Genomic DNA, 13,230 nt, shown 5'->3' with positions numbered 1-13,230 from the left:
CAGATTGTCAGAACTTGATATCGTTTGGCTTTAAATCTCTTGATGGAATGTGATAGATAATCAGCTAATGAGGAAAATAATAAATCACTTCAGTTGATTGGTATGGATTGGGTAGGCCAACTTGTGTTTGATGCAACACCAAACGCTCCCTATTTCTATTTTTTTTTTAACTTTTTCTTGGCTTTTTGATTTTGATGACCAAGACCCAAGCTTAGCTGGATATTGATGGACCGTGGATGGTTGATTTGATAATTGATACTTTCCTTTCTCCTAAGAACAGGGAATGATGTGAAGGTTTTAACACATAGAAGTGTCAGCCCTTGATTTCATACCACAAGAAGACAGGACGGGGAAAAAATGGGTGGGTGTAGGTGCTGGAAGGTTGGAACTCATCCTTAAAACAAAGAGGAAATAAGAAAGTCGGACAAATTAGTTCTTCATGACCAAAATTTGGCTCTGGATTGGAAGGGAAGAGAGGTTAAAAGATTCTTTTGGCAGATTTGTGGGTGACATCCAAAAATGACTAAATGATTGAATTGTGACTAGCTAGGGAAAAATCAGTGATTTTGATGGGTTTGGAGAATAACTGATTCCTCCAAGAAAACATGTTTGGTGGAAATTATGTTGGGTAGGGCTCTAAATCCAGCCACATCTGAATCCAATCAAATTTAAATTTATATCCAATTGAATCTAGGTTCTTAAGAAATAAAAAGTTAATTACTTTTGAACTTATGTAGATAGAACACATTTATATCAAACACTAAATTTATATAATCATAGTTTTTATATAGTTGAACTCCAATCTTAATGGATGTCAAACCAGGACTTTCGGATTTTGTTGACGCCCTAAATTGCTGACAGGGCAATTTCTAAAAAACATGCAATAGTTACAATATCATTGGTCTGCCATGTCATAAATCAATATGAAATGAACCTCTGATTTGTGAATATGTATCTAAAGCTTTGGCATCACATCTACATCTACAGCCACACATAGAGAACATCTTGATCTATTTATTGTTGTTCAATGTTCTCAATGTGCAGACATGGTGTTATGTGCATACAGGTGTGGCCAGTGTTCTATGGTCAGCAAGTCCACACTTGAATCTTGAAGAATTGGTCAAGTTAAATGGGGCCTTTTATACAGTTTGTACAAATAGCGGATGCCACAAATATATGAGTTAGAATAGACAGAACAGTTCTTCCAAAAACACCCCAGGAATTGTTGCTACTTATTAGGGGGTGTTCTTTTTTCGGATTTTGAAAGGGGGGAAAGTTGGTCAATGGGATTTTGGTTCTCATTGACCAAGAATCTCAATTTTTTTCCTGGTTTATGTGGGGACTATGGAAAGTTTATTTTATTGGGTATCACTTACCTCATTTCCTAGGTAGATAAATAACTTTCTCACATAGGGGGGAAGTTGACAACATTTGAATGGAACAAAAATGCCATTTTTAATAATGGATTTTTGTGGCTAAAATGGTCATTGACTTATTTACATGACAAATAAAAGAACATGAGGAAAAACTTACCCAAATAACTGCATTTACCTAGGTAATTAAATTACCCATTCAACTACATTTATCCAAGTAATTTACAGAAAAACGAACGAGGCCTTATATTAAATAAAAATTAACACATTCAACTATGATGCCGAAAAACCTATAACCAATCAACCAGTATTATCAAAGTGGTAACCAATCAGGTGGTATTCATCAAAATTCGCAAGGGGTTTTAATTGGTGAAAGCTTTTTTTTTTTTTTCTTTTTATCTAATACCCCAATGGCATTTTAATCATTTCTATACATGCTTGGCTTCACGTCTAGATGACTATGCAAGAAATCTAATAATCTAATAATCTGATGAAACCCCACTCTACTTAATGAGATGAACTTTACTATCATGGAGTCTAAAATGAATCAAACCCTAAGTTTCGTTATAAATTTTGAAATCCTGCAGGTTATTTTGGTTATCATGTAGACCTGAACCTGACACGGTAAGGCTCTGAGTCTTTAGTTCAGTTTAAAATGACAATAAAATCAATAAAATAATTAGACAATAAGAGTAAATGTGAATAAATTGAGTGGGATTTGATTGGACAAGCGTCAGATGCTTCCGTGTGAATGGCTTCAGGTGGAGTTAATACAACACTATTTGACTCCTGAAACAAATGTGAAAGGTGCCAAATGACTAGTTGGTAACGTCTCCAGCTGGTTGCAGCGGAGAATTGGGATCGAATCTCGCATGTATCAGAGTTGGGCTGTTGGGAAGGTCATGGGTTTGGAGTTGGGTTAGCCCCAGTTGTGTAGTATTTTAGGGATTTAGGCGTTTAAACCTTGAAGTCTATGGCTTAAAATTTAAGAAATAGATACAAAAGTGAAGAGGTGATACATCTTTCTTTGAAATAACCAAAATGATGAAAGCTTAGGTCTGTGACAATGTGCAAGATGCCAATCAGCTGCTGATAAGATATCCTGTAGGTGATAGCGGAGACTTGGGATCTAATCCTGACTGTACCTAGGTTAGGGATTATAGGTGGGGGTTGGGCTACTCCCATTGTGTAGCTCTTCAAATAATAATAGAAAAAAATCTGTGCCAAGGGATCAAAGCATGACGTGGTTGGAATATTGAGCTTCAAGCTTATTTATAATCTCTTATAATGTCCATGGTTTTTAAAATTATATCAGACCGGATGGTTGGATCAGAAAAACTCGAATCAGTCATTTGTCCAGTTTTATTTTACCCTAAAATAATTTTTTGACTAAAAACTGTTGATTTGGTCAGTGAACTGTTGATTCAGGCGGTTGGCGGTTGAATGGTTGACTCAGACAACAATATTTGGCTATTTTCATTCTTTTACATTTTATTTTTTAAGCAAGATCTCAATGGCGTAAACATTAAATAAAGTATAAAAATATTTTTTAAATGTAATTTGTGTTTATGAGCCTCTTTTATTGGGTATGGCACTAAACTAAAATAATGAAATTATGCAATAGATCACATGTGGTTATAACAAGATTTAGATGATAATGATAATAATAATATTTTCACATAATTAGGATTTATTCCTCACACTCACCTTATCATGCTGCAGCTGCACAAGTTGTACATCAATAACATCTTTCGTACTTGTATGCTTTCATTCATTGGGAAATGTTCCTCTACACGCTGCAGGTGTGGGGCGGAAATCATTACTCATTTTTTGGTAAACGTTATTATCAAAAAAAAAAAATCGATTATTACCAAAAATAATCACTCCCACTGTTTTTGGCACAAGTATATTTCAGCCCTGCTTTAGACTTAATAGTCTTAAATGGGTCTAATACTATTATGCCATCAAAACATTTTAGTCACATTTTAAAAATTGAAAAACCCAAATACATGCTTGGTTTGATTTGGGTAGAGAAAAACCAAAATCAACGAAATTGAAATAACCAAATATCGGTGGCAGACGTGGATAGGTTTGGATTTTATGGAGTTTCACATCAACAGCGACCGACCAACGGGTGAAGTGTTTGTTTGTTGGGTTCCGAACGTGTCTACCTCTTATTGGATCGTCTGAGAATATATGGTCCTGAAACCAGTGTCATTGTTAATTGTTTAGGGGGGATATCGGATTTGTGAACTGCTTGGGAATAATTGATGCTCACTCTTTCCATACTGATTTTTCAAATCCTCTCAGTCTCAGACTGAGAATATGAAAAAAAAAAGAGAAGTATTAGTTAAAGTAATATAACAGTTTAGGTCCATTGCCAGCAATAAGCCCCATAACTATCTTTGGCAACTGCTGACAATATGACCATATTCCTGAATCCTGAATCCTGAAGCTGAGTCGGTAGGGAAGCCACATCTACTGTTATAGCCTAAAAAAGCTCACTCTGACTGTAACCGTGAAGCTCTAAGTCAGTCAGACTGAAACAGTGAAGTTCAGTTGGTAGGGAGCCCTACTACTCTTCATCAGTCTTCTCTAACCACCGCACTCCCTGCCCTCCGACAGTAGTAGGACGGACTGAAACCGGGAGGCTTTACTACTGATTTAGCCTTTAGCTAGCTCAACTGCCGAAAATTATAAAATTAAGATGATGCACTGATCAGCCCCACCACCACCGCATGGATCATCACGATGATGGAACTCCGGTCCGGTGAATTTCCAATCTGTATCAAATAGCTACCTACCTTTGAGCTTGTGATTTTTTTTGTGCAGTGTGCCAATCGCGCTCTCTCTCTCAGAGACTCGAACCCCACCCGCACCTTCCTGTCCATTGAATAGGAACCACGCATAGGATAACTTTGGTTAAATCACATCTTATCATGTAATAATTATACTTGTTACTTTCATTAAAAGCCAAGTAGTAGTAGTCCATCCAGCCAGTACTGGTGTTCAAAGATCGTGTAACCGTTGGCCCTGCTTTGTTTGTTCTCAACATCACAAACACATGGACGGACACATTCGCTTTTCAGCTTACATGCATACAGATGCTGAGATGCGAGAGAGAAAGATAGAGAGAGAGAGAGCTATTCCCTTTGTGTTAGCAAAAGTTCTGTCCCTTCCCCAATCAATGCTAGCATATCTCAACAAAATCAATACTGTCCTTCCACTTTCATCCTCCACCATCTCTGTTTCCTCCTGCCACCATCTGTACAGTTATATAACTTCTTACATCTCCATTATATTGTACAGCAGAGTTTAAAATTCTACACCATTTTCACCACTTTGGTTTTTGACCTTTATTGGTCTCTGATTTTTTTACCTGGCATAAGTACTGTGGAAGACACACGGAGAGATATGATTGATAGTTGTTGCTTATCAGCTAAAAGATGAGTACGGGTTTGGCTAACTTTTCAATCTAATTCCAATTTGGGAGTTGGGACAGAATACTATTTTAAATGTTTGTATGAATTCTATAGATACAACTGGCTCGCTTCTTCTCAAAGTATATATTTCTATAATATATGGCTTTCCCCTTAATTAAAATTAGGGCAATATCTTTTTTTTTTTTATGTTGATTTCCCTTGAGTGACATCAGTTTATAAAAGATCGCCCTTGAAAAAAAAAAAAGAAATTCTACTTTTCCCAATTTTTTTTTGCTGATGGACAGACCAGACCTTATTGTTCAGATACGTGTTGTTTACATCCTGGTAAGTGTAAAACATCATCTTTATTGTCCATTTATAGCATTAAATATTAATGAGCTCATGACTATAGACTATCAAAAACTTAGCAGTGCAACCAACCCTCATTAGCTAGCTTTATGTGGTATGAGAAGTCGGTGCATGACTGCATGCAATTGCATCCCATCACGGAGTTCAGTATGAACTCATTTTATATACATTTTGTCCATCCTCTTTTTTTTTTTTTTGTTATTTAATTTCTGGGGTTTTCATCCAGTGAAAAGTCCACAAACAACATAAGGGAAAGGTTTCTTCTCTCAGATAGAAATCTGGTTGACAATCAGACCTCAGACACCAATCAGATGATTAAAAGCTCTTGTCATGTGAGGGGCTCATATTGAACCTGGACCCTTTTCTTTTCTATTTTTTTTAGTTTCCTGTTTTCTATTTCTAGCTGTCTGTACTATGTGTATTTCCTATGCATCGTAAGCTGTGACTTTATCTAGGTCTTGTATAGGGTTGTAGCTGCTGTTGTTGTGTATATACATACCTGTGCCATGTACTGCACTGTGACTTCATCCTCCTACTCTCCTAAGTATACCTGCACCTGCTACTAGTCTCACTTCATTTCATCATCTACTTATTGTTTGTTTCCTTCCAAACGTTTTCAGGAAACCAGTTTTTTGGTTTTGCTTTTTTTGGTTTTGGAGGAAAACCAATGTTTTACAGAAAAGGAAAAAAATTCTGTTAGATGAGGGGAATTTTTTATACACATGTCAACAACAACAACAACTATATATATATATATATGTAATCATCTCATGCATTTTTTTCTATCAGAAACAGAAAAGCATCACCAACCATGGATGACTGATGAAGGCATCATACATGATGAAGCAGGTTATTCTACCTCAGTCACGCATAGGGACCGGAGATGGGTCTTTATCTAGATGTCATTCCACTGTCTCCAAACAGGTAGTTGGGAAGATGGCATGCACTTCAATGCATGTCCATAGTCCACAGAAAGGGTGGGGGGGAGGGGGTGAAATTAGTAGCTACTACTAGGGTTTTGATGATAAGGGAGACGATCGCGAAACCCCAACAATGAATACACTGTGCAACATTGAAAGCATTGTTCTTGGTAGGTTATGTATCGTTCGCCATTAAATTTATATCGGTCTTAGGTTGTTAAATATGTCAATGCTGGAACATCAAGTACTACAAAGGGTGAAGGATTTAGTACTATTTCGGTTCCTCTTGCGACAAAATATTTAAGAGAGCAATGCTGAGATGACCGTCCATGATCAGTATGGTCCATGGGTCCCTCCATTTTCTATCTATATATCTTAAAAACAGTCTAATTAAGGGTGGAGGCCCATTAATCTTGGGTTATCAATGTTGCGTTATGCAGGCAATTTGGTGTTTTGTTTGAGGTGGTTTAATTTGTTGGAAGCTAAAGCTTGAACATGGATTAGGTAAAGGCGGGCGGGTGGTTCACACCCCACACTGGTTGTGGTTGTGGACCTTTCCAAGAAAAGTTAATCGACTTTATACTTTGAAACGCAAACATGTGTGGTGGGGAAAGGCCAAAGCAATTGATCTTGTGTGTTTGTATGTGCAGTCCTATATTGTTAAAAAGAAAAAAGAAAAGTTTTCTCCTTTGATGCTCTGCTCTTTCTCTTGTTACTTTATGCTTTTGCTTGGGAAATCTCATTTTAGGGGTTGGTTTTGTCTTGTTTTGAGTTGAGGGGGGTGGAGTAGATAGAGTACCCCAATAGCAACAGTAAGGGTAAGAGGCGGTCAGTCTCAGAGTGCACCACCGTGCTTTCCTCTCCCTTTTCATGTAGTTCCAAGGGAACAGAGACCCAACAGAATCTCGTGGAGTAGCCCTACTCTTTATATGGTGGGCCATCCACATCTCTACTCTAAATATTCTTTCCCAGATCATCCATCTCCATCTATATATTAATCAGTATAATTTCATTAATTTTGGGCTTTGCCTCCTACAAAACAAAATGTAAAAAGTAAAAACCTAGTGGTTGCATTGCATGCCCAACCGCCTGCAGAAATCAACCTATAATTTTTTTTTTTTACTTACTTGCTGCATTTGCAATGTTGATGATTCATGATCATCCCCAAAGCATGCATCTTTATTTTCAATACACACATAACATAACCACAACTCCAGCACACGGCTGAGCTGAACAACCCATGAATGTACGTTTATATATACACCTGTAAAATGCAGAAAGATGTACATACCGGCTGCTTATTCATTTGACCTATTACTTACTCCATCTCCATGCATGTACGTTTGTTTATATATAACCCTAAGTGGAGAATACAAACACATTATACATGCAAACAAAATGGGTGAGTAGTTCAGTTCTACATCATTCACATTCAAATTTCTGCTGGCTACCTTCAAAGAAATAGCACAATAGTAGAAACAGTTTGGCCGCATTTTTAGATTCGTAGAGATAATGAGACCGAGGTTTTAAATTTCGGAAATGTTGGCCGTCTTGGACAAAATTGTCTGTGATGCCAAACTTTTTCGTTATATTTTATTTGTTTTATTATGATTTATTTATTTTTTGTATTTTCCATTTTATACGACAAAATAAAATAAATAAATAATCCATGATAAAAAAAAAGTACGAAAAAAATTTCATATTTGGTGTCGGTTGGTGTTTCTGAAGCGAAAATTTCGCCGACATTTAAAGCCATGAGTTATGAGTTATGAAACCTTAAGAAGGAAAGATGTTTGTAACAGTCAGTCAATCCATATCTAACTACGTCCGTTGCAAGCAACTCACATGCAAGAGATTGGCCCTCACGTTCCTGTGATGGGAGGACTGACTGGGCGGAGAACTTTAGGTGAAGATTGCCTGTCACTCTCTCTCTCTCTCTCTCTCTCTCTCTCTCTCATACATGATACACCTTTCACTGGATTGGTGATGGTGGTCTAGGAAGTCGGAGACCGAATAATCTCTTGTCCTTGTCTGAAAGGAAAATAATAGATACCATAAGGTGGTTAAAGGCCTCTCTTCTTTCACCCGCCAACGATGTCATAACTCGTAACTAATCCTCCAAAGTCCAAACAAGATTGATTCTTCATTGGTGAGTGGTGGGGCACAAATTAAGATCTATCCCATTACGTGTGAAGATGATATCTAATCTCTTGTTTTTCCTTAATTAATTCATCACTGAACATCAATGAAGAATTCCTTTGATTCGGACAGAGACCCACCGCCCAGGCCGTTTTGTTTACTTCTTGTTCTTAAAATTATAATTAAGGTAACCGCACAGAAGCACGCACGAGGTTCCAGGCTTCCAGCAGCTTTGAACCCAAATTTGTTTCTTGAGGGATGTTGGAGACAAATGATGAGAGAGAAAGGATTATTTGAGTTCAAAATTCTTAATTTTATCTTCAGAAAATCAACATGATTAGGTTCAGCCTGATCGGTACAACTCAGTTTTAAATGCCATTAATTTTCAGAAACTACGGTTTTTATCCACACCTAGGAAGCTACGCTTGACGCTACGTACAGTTGACTAAAAAACAGATATGGTTTATTCGCTTGGGAACGCGTTGATTATAGCATTAATCTTCAACAAATTTAACGATCGACTGACTGAGAGTGCAGGACAGACACCCAAATGCTTCCTTGAGCATTATCAGAAGGCGTTGCATGCATGCACCTCTTAATAATATTGCCCAAGTACAGCGACCGGAGACTTGAGGCTGGTCTAGCAGTAGCAGTAGGGTAAAAGATCGAGCATAAGTGAGTGAGTAATGGATGGAGATGCCATCTTTTCTTGGGACCTATGGTCTATAGGAAGGTTCATAGGTATGGAGACAAACTGAATTCTTATATACGAGTACCGCCTATTTTGAGCTTTCCCTGTAATGGTTTTTCATTTGTTGGGTCGTTTAGTTAGGTTGTTTTCCATAAGTAGCCAGAGCTACTAGCTTGCTTTTGACTGAAGTGGGTTCTTAGCTCGATCTATGGTACATTCCTGTTGCACTGTTACCTCATTAAATGAAACGTCTGCAATTGGGTTTTCGAGTTAGTGAAAACTGAAAAATTTGAATTAAAAATTCAAACATCTATGTATGTCATATATGTTTATGGAAGTGCAGGCTAAGGACATTTTGCATTAAACCATGAAATACCTTTACTAGTAGTGGTTTCTGGTGGGAATATACAGATATCTTCCCTTGACAGCTTGACTTCAGTTTACTATCTTCCCCTCTTTGCGACAAATATTTGGGGTGGAATAACGAGGAATTTTGATTTTTGAAAGTGATTTTGTTTTGAACCAAGACCAGAAATTCGATTTAATTAGATGGGGTTACTATTTTTATTGGGAAATAATATGATCATATGAAGAGATAAAGGTAATGAGATTGCCCAAAAGTCTTTTGGGCAAACGCTTTTGCCATAAGCACAATCTCCTGGTAAATGGCAGATTATATTCTGAGAGTTCAAACGCTCAATTAGCTGATATTAGCCAACTACTTCACGTGTTCTGTGATATCTATTTACCAGAAGAATGAAATACATGGCAGTTGGTTGCTTGTTTTGTTTGATTGTGTATCTTATGCGTTATATGTGGTATTGGCAGTATTCATTTTGATGAAATAGACAACTCTGAAGTACTTGATTACGAAAACTAATTACATGTATACAAAATGGAGTTGAGAGGTAGAGACCCAGATGGCATTTGAGCAATAAATTTTAGTGGAACGTGTTATTGTGTGGAAAACCAAAAAGGGACAAAAGAGCTGGTGGGTTTAACTGACTCGAGTTTAATGCCTGTTTGGACGATTATAATTAGTCGAGAGGAGGATGTTGCATCTTGTTATTTGTATGTTATGGAGCTTAGATGTTGAGTCTTCTTCAGGTGGTTAACTGAAACCCAGGTTAACTCTCTCAAGTTAAAGGACTGACGGAGATTGAGAGCTAGGTTATTTACTGGGGTTGACAGGAGAAGTTGTGTCAAGCCTCCTATATCGCCTTGAAAAGAAAGGTGTCTAGGCCTGTGCAGGCCCAAGCTAGCAGACAGCACAGTAGTGTTTTTTTTGTCAAGCTAGAGAGAGACAGCCTATAAGGGGGAAAGAGAGAGAGAGAGAGTTCTCTCAGCTTTAACGCGTGAATTGAGGTGTCATTCACACGTGCGAATGATGTTGGGCTGTTACAAAGGAAGAAAACGAATATTATAAAAAAACAGAACTGGTAAAAGAAGCTTGAAATAATAATAAAGGTCAGGGTCAGTCAGGTGGGAACTCCTCTAAAAAGAGTCCAGAGATGAGAAGCCGTGTGGGTTTCTGTTAAAACACTTGTGCTGTTTCAAGCTTCATCTCTCTTCTGCAACTGCTTTCCCTCCCCTTCAATCTCTGTCAATCTCTCCTCTGATTTTTATCTTCTCTTCTCTATCGATGAGGATGACCTTGCAACAGTTTAGCACAACCATCCCTCACCAAGAAGAGGAAGATATGACCAACGACCACCACATGTATGGTAATGCACCAGACCAATCAAATGGTCTCAGCAGTTACTCCTCCACCACCTCCACTTCCTCTCCTTGTTCTTCTTCAATGGGGATGTTTGCAGATATCGGTTCTCTCTCCATCAATCCCAAGTCTGCTTCCCAAGAGAGTAATGACTGTAAAAGCTTTGACAAGGATAACAGGAGAGGTGGTTGGGCTTTTCCTTTTATGGGAAACTCCACCAGCAGCTTGGAGGACCCCCACAACAGTGAGAGTGATGATGCTAAGGTTTCTGAATCCAGTAATGGGTTTGGAGAAAACAATGCTATAGCGCAAGACAAATACAACAAGCACCCCCACAACTTTAATGAAGAGAACCCAAATGTAAATTCAGTAAATGGGAAGGAAATAGATAGCGGGCAGTCAAAGCTTTGTGCAAGAGGGCATTGGAGACCTGCAGAGGATAGCAAGCTCAAGGAACTTGTTGCTCTTTATGGTCCTCAGAATTGGAATCTTATAGCAGAGAAGTTGGAGGGAAGATCAGGTAAGAATAAGAGACTGGCAAAAAGTTAAACCTTTTCAAACCCATAAGATAGATGAATCCTCCTCTACACAGCTTGAACTAGTTTCTGTTTCTTTTTTCTTTTGTTCTTTTCATTGAATTATCTCTTTTGTTTGGGCGCTCGAAGGCAAGAGTTGCAGATTAAGATGGTTTAACCAGTTGGACCCAAGGATCAATAGAAGAGCTTTCACTGAAGAAGAAGAAGAAAGGCTAATGGCTGCTCATAGATTGTATGGTAACAAATGGGCCATGATTGCCAGGCTTTTCCCGGGGAGGACTGATAATGCAGTGAAGAATCATTGGCACGTTATAATGGCAAGGAAGTACAGAGAACAATCTAGTGCTTATAGGAGGAGGAAGCTTAACCAAACTGTTAGTAGACGGTTGGAGGAGAATGGAAGCTTTGCTTGCAGAGATGCATCTACTACAATAACAGATTCTAACTGCCTCAATCTCTACAATGGAAGCTTCAACAACTCTTCTCCCTTCCCATTTGCAACTCTTTTTGGTGGTGGTGTTTCTGGATCAAATGGTTTGCCACACGTGACCAGTGGTGATGATTCGGCTCCCTTTCCTAGACGAGAAATGTTACTTGGTTCTTCAAGCAGGAATAACTTCCCGCCTCATAGTGGGTTTTGTGCGGAGCAAGTCCCCTTTGATTTCTTCTCCGGTGTGTCTCTCTTTGACCACTCTCATTCCATCTGATATTGCATCTCTTTTCTTCCTTTTTTTTTTTTTTTGTGTTTGGGTTCTCAATCTCATCTGTTTTTGTTTTTGCAAGTTCACGATCACGACACACATTTGATTTTTATTTTTTAGAATGCAACCCAGTAGTCCAGTCCGGTTCAAGTTCAGGTTCAACTATTTTATTTGCCTTAAACTGATATGCTTGAGCTGCAACAGGAACCCCCTTTTCCATGTTTATGTGACAAACAATGAGCTTTATTATTTGTTGGTTTGCTGTGTTTTGTATGCTCATCTTTGTTGTTGGTTGCATTTTGTAGGTACTAAGAACCATGGCATGACCGGACTTTTCGGGCAGAACAGGCAATGGGATAGGCCAAGCGATGATTCCTCCACCTTCACTGGTTTCTACACCACCCAGTCACCGGTGATGCCAATGCAACAGTCAGACCAGTATCAGCCTTCTAGTTTCTCGGACTCCACAACATCAACATCCCAACTTTCAGTCACGGAAGCATCATCATCTGTTGCAGACAATAGCCGAGCCAGCCATTTCGAGAGCACCATCTCGCCACCATTTATAGACTTTCTTGGGGTTGGAGCCACATGAAGAGAAGACCAGGAAAAACTGGAAAAGAAAGAAATTTCTACAAGGAGTAGATGTTGAAAGTTGAAACTGAATGGTGCTCAAAAGAAGGCTCCTTTGGCACTAAAGGGCACGAAAAATATGGAAGTTCATCAGTTTAGTAGTGGAGAGATGAGCAATAATATTAGTATGAAGCCACCCTTTAACCAAATCTCCTTGTGATCCACCACCCAGTTTAGATAGCTTATCAAATGTAGAAGAATAATTAAGATTATTGTGCAGAACTGCGGAACCAAATAGCTCGTTTTCTCTTTCTTTCTTCGTCATTATCTTGGTTTCACCGGAGAAGATGACTTTGCTCAATAACATACAGGAGAAAACAATATTAAATAAACTGAAGAAATGTTGGGGAAAAAAAAAGCTAAAAAAGAAGCACCTGATTGAATATCATGTGATGCTGAGCTCCATGGTAGGAAACAAACCCCACCCATTGAAACTATAGCATGACCATTTAAATTAGAAGCCCCATAGTAACCTGCCCAAGTTTATCAGCTTCTGCTCTAAAAAGGACCTGTGCCAGAGAGAGAAAGAGAGAGGACGAAATGTATAAAACATGTTTCCAGCTTGTCAATCAACTGACGGTTCACAGGTTTAGTTGCAGAGATTTGTAACCGAATGGGGCATTTATGGAAGTGAATATCATGCAAGGCCCATAGGAATACTTCTATCACTCCTATACAGATCTTTTTGAAGTGGTCCCTAAACCAAATTAAACATCTTAAGTTTGCCTC

General features: G+C 38.4%; 1 protein-coding gene across 1 annotated transcript; it reads left to right on the top strand.

Annotated features, from left to right (window-relative positions):
• The first annotated feature begins 10,362 nt into the window (after positions 1-10,362).
• On the top strand, positions 10,363-12,736 carry LOC148854278 (uncharacterized). Its single transcript, XM_088982665.1, has 3 exons — positions 10,363-11,151; positions 11,297-11,839; positions 12,174-12,736. Exons 1-3 carry the CDS (start codon positions 10,557-10,559, stop codon positions 12,461-12,463), a joined length of 1,428 nt encoding a protein of 475 aa, XP_088838791.1. The 5' UTR covers positions 10,363-10,556; the 3' UTR covers positions 12,464-12,736.
• Positions 12,737-13,230: the final 494 nt, after the last annotated feature.

The sequence above is a fragment of the Nelumbo lutea genome, chromosome 4 (assembly GCF_056320005.1).
Source record: "Nelumbo lutea isolate HS-2025 chromosome 4, American lotus-T2T, whole genome shotgun sequence".
NCBI lineage: Eukaryota > Viridiplantae > Streptophyta > Magnoliopsida > Proteales > Nelumbonaceae > Nelumbo > Nelumbo lutea.
This window is presented reverse-complemented; position numbering and strand designations above follow the sequence as displayed.

Bases quoted from the DNA above. Each gene is read 5' to 3' on its own strand.
- LOC148854278 (XM_088982665.1), top strand. From the start codon at position 10,557: ATGAGGATGACCTTGCAACAGTTTAGCACAACCATCCCTCACCAAGAA. The intron at 11,152-11,296 runs GTAAGAATAAGA...GGGCGCTCGAAG, and splicing joins GAAGTTGGAGGGAAGATCAG to GCAAGAGTTGCAGATTAAGA. The intron at 11,840-12,173 runs GTGTGTCTCTCT...TGCATTTTGTAG, and splicing joins CCCCTTTGATTTCTTCTCCG to GTACTAAGAACCATGGCATG.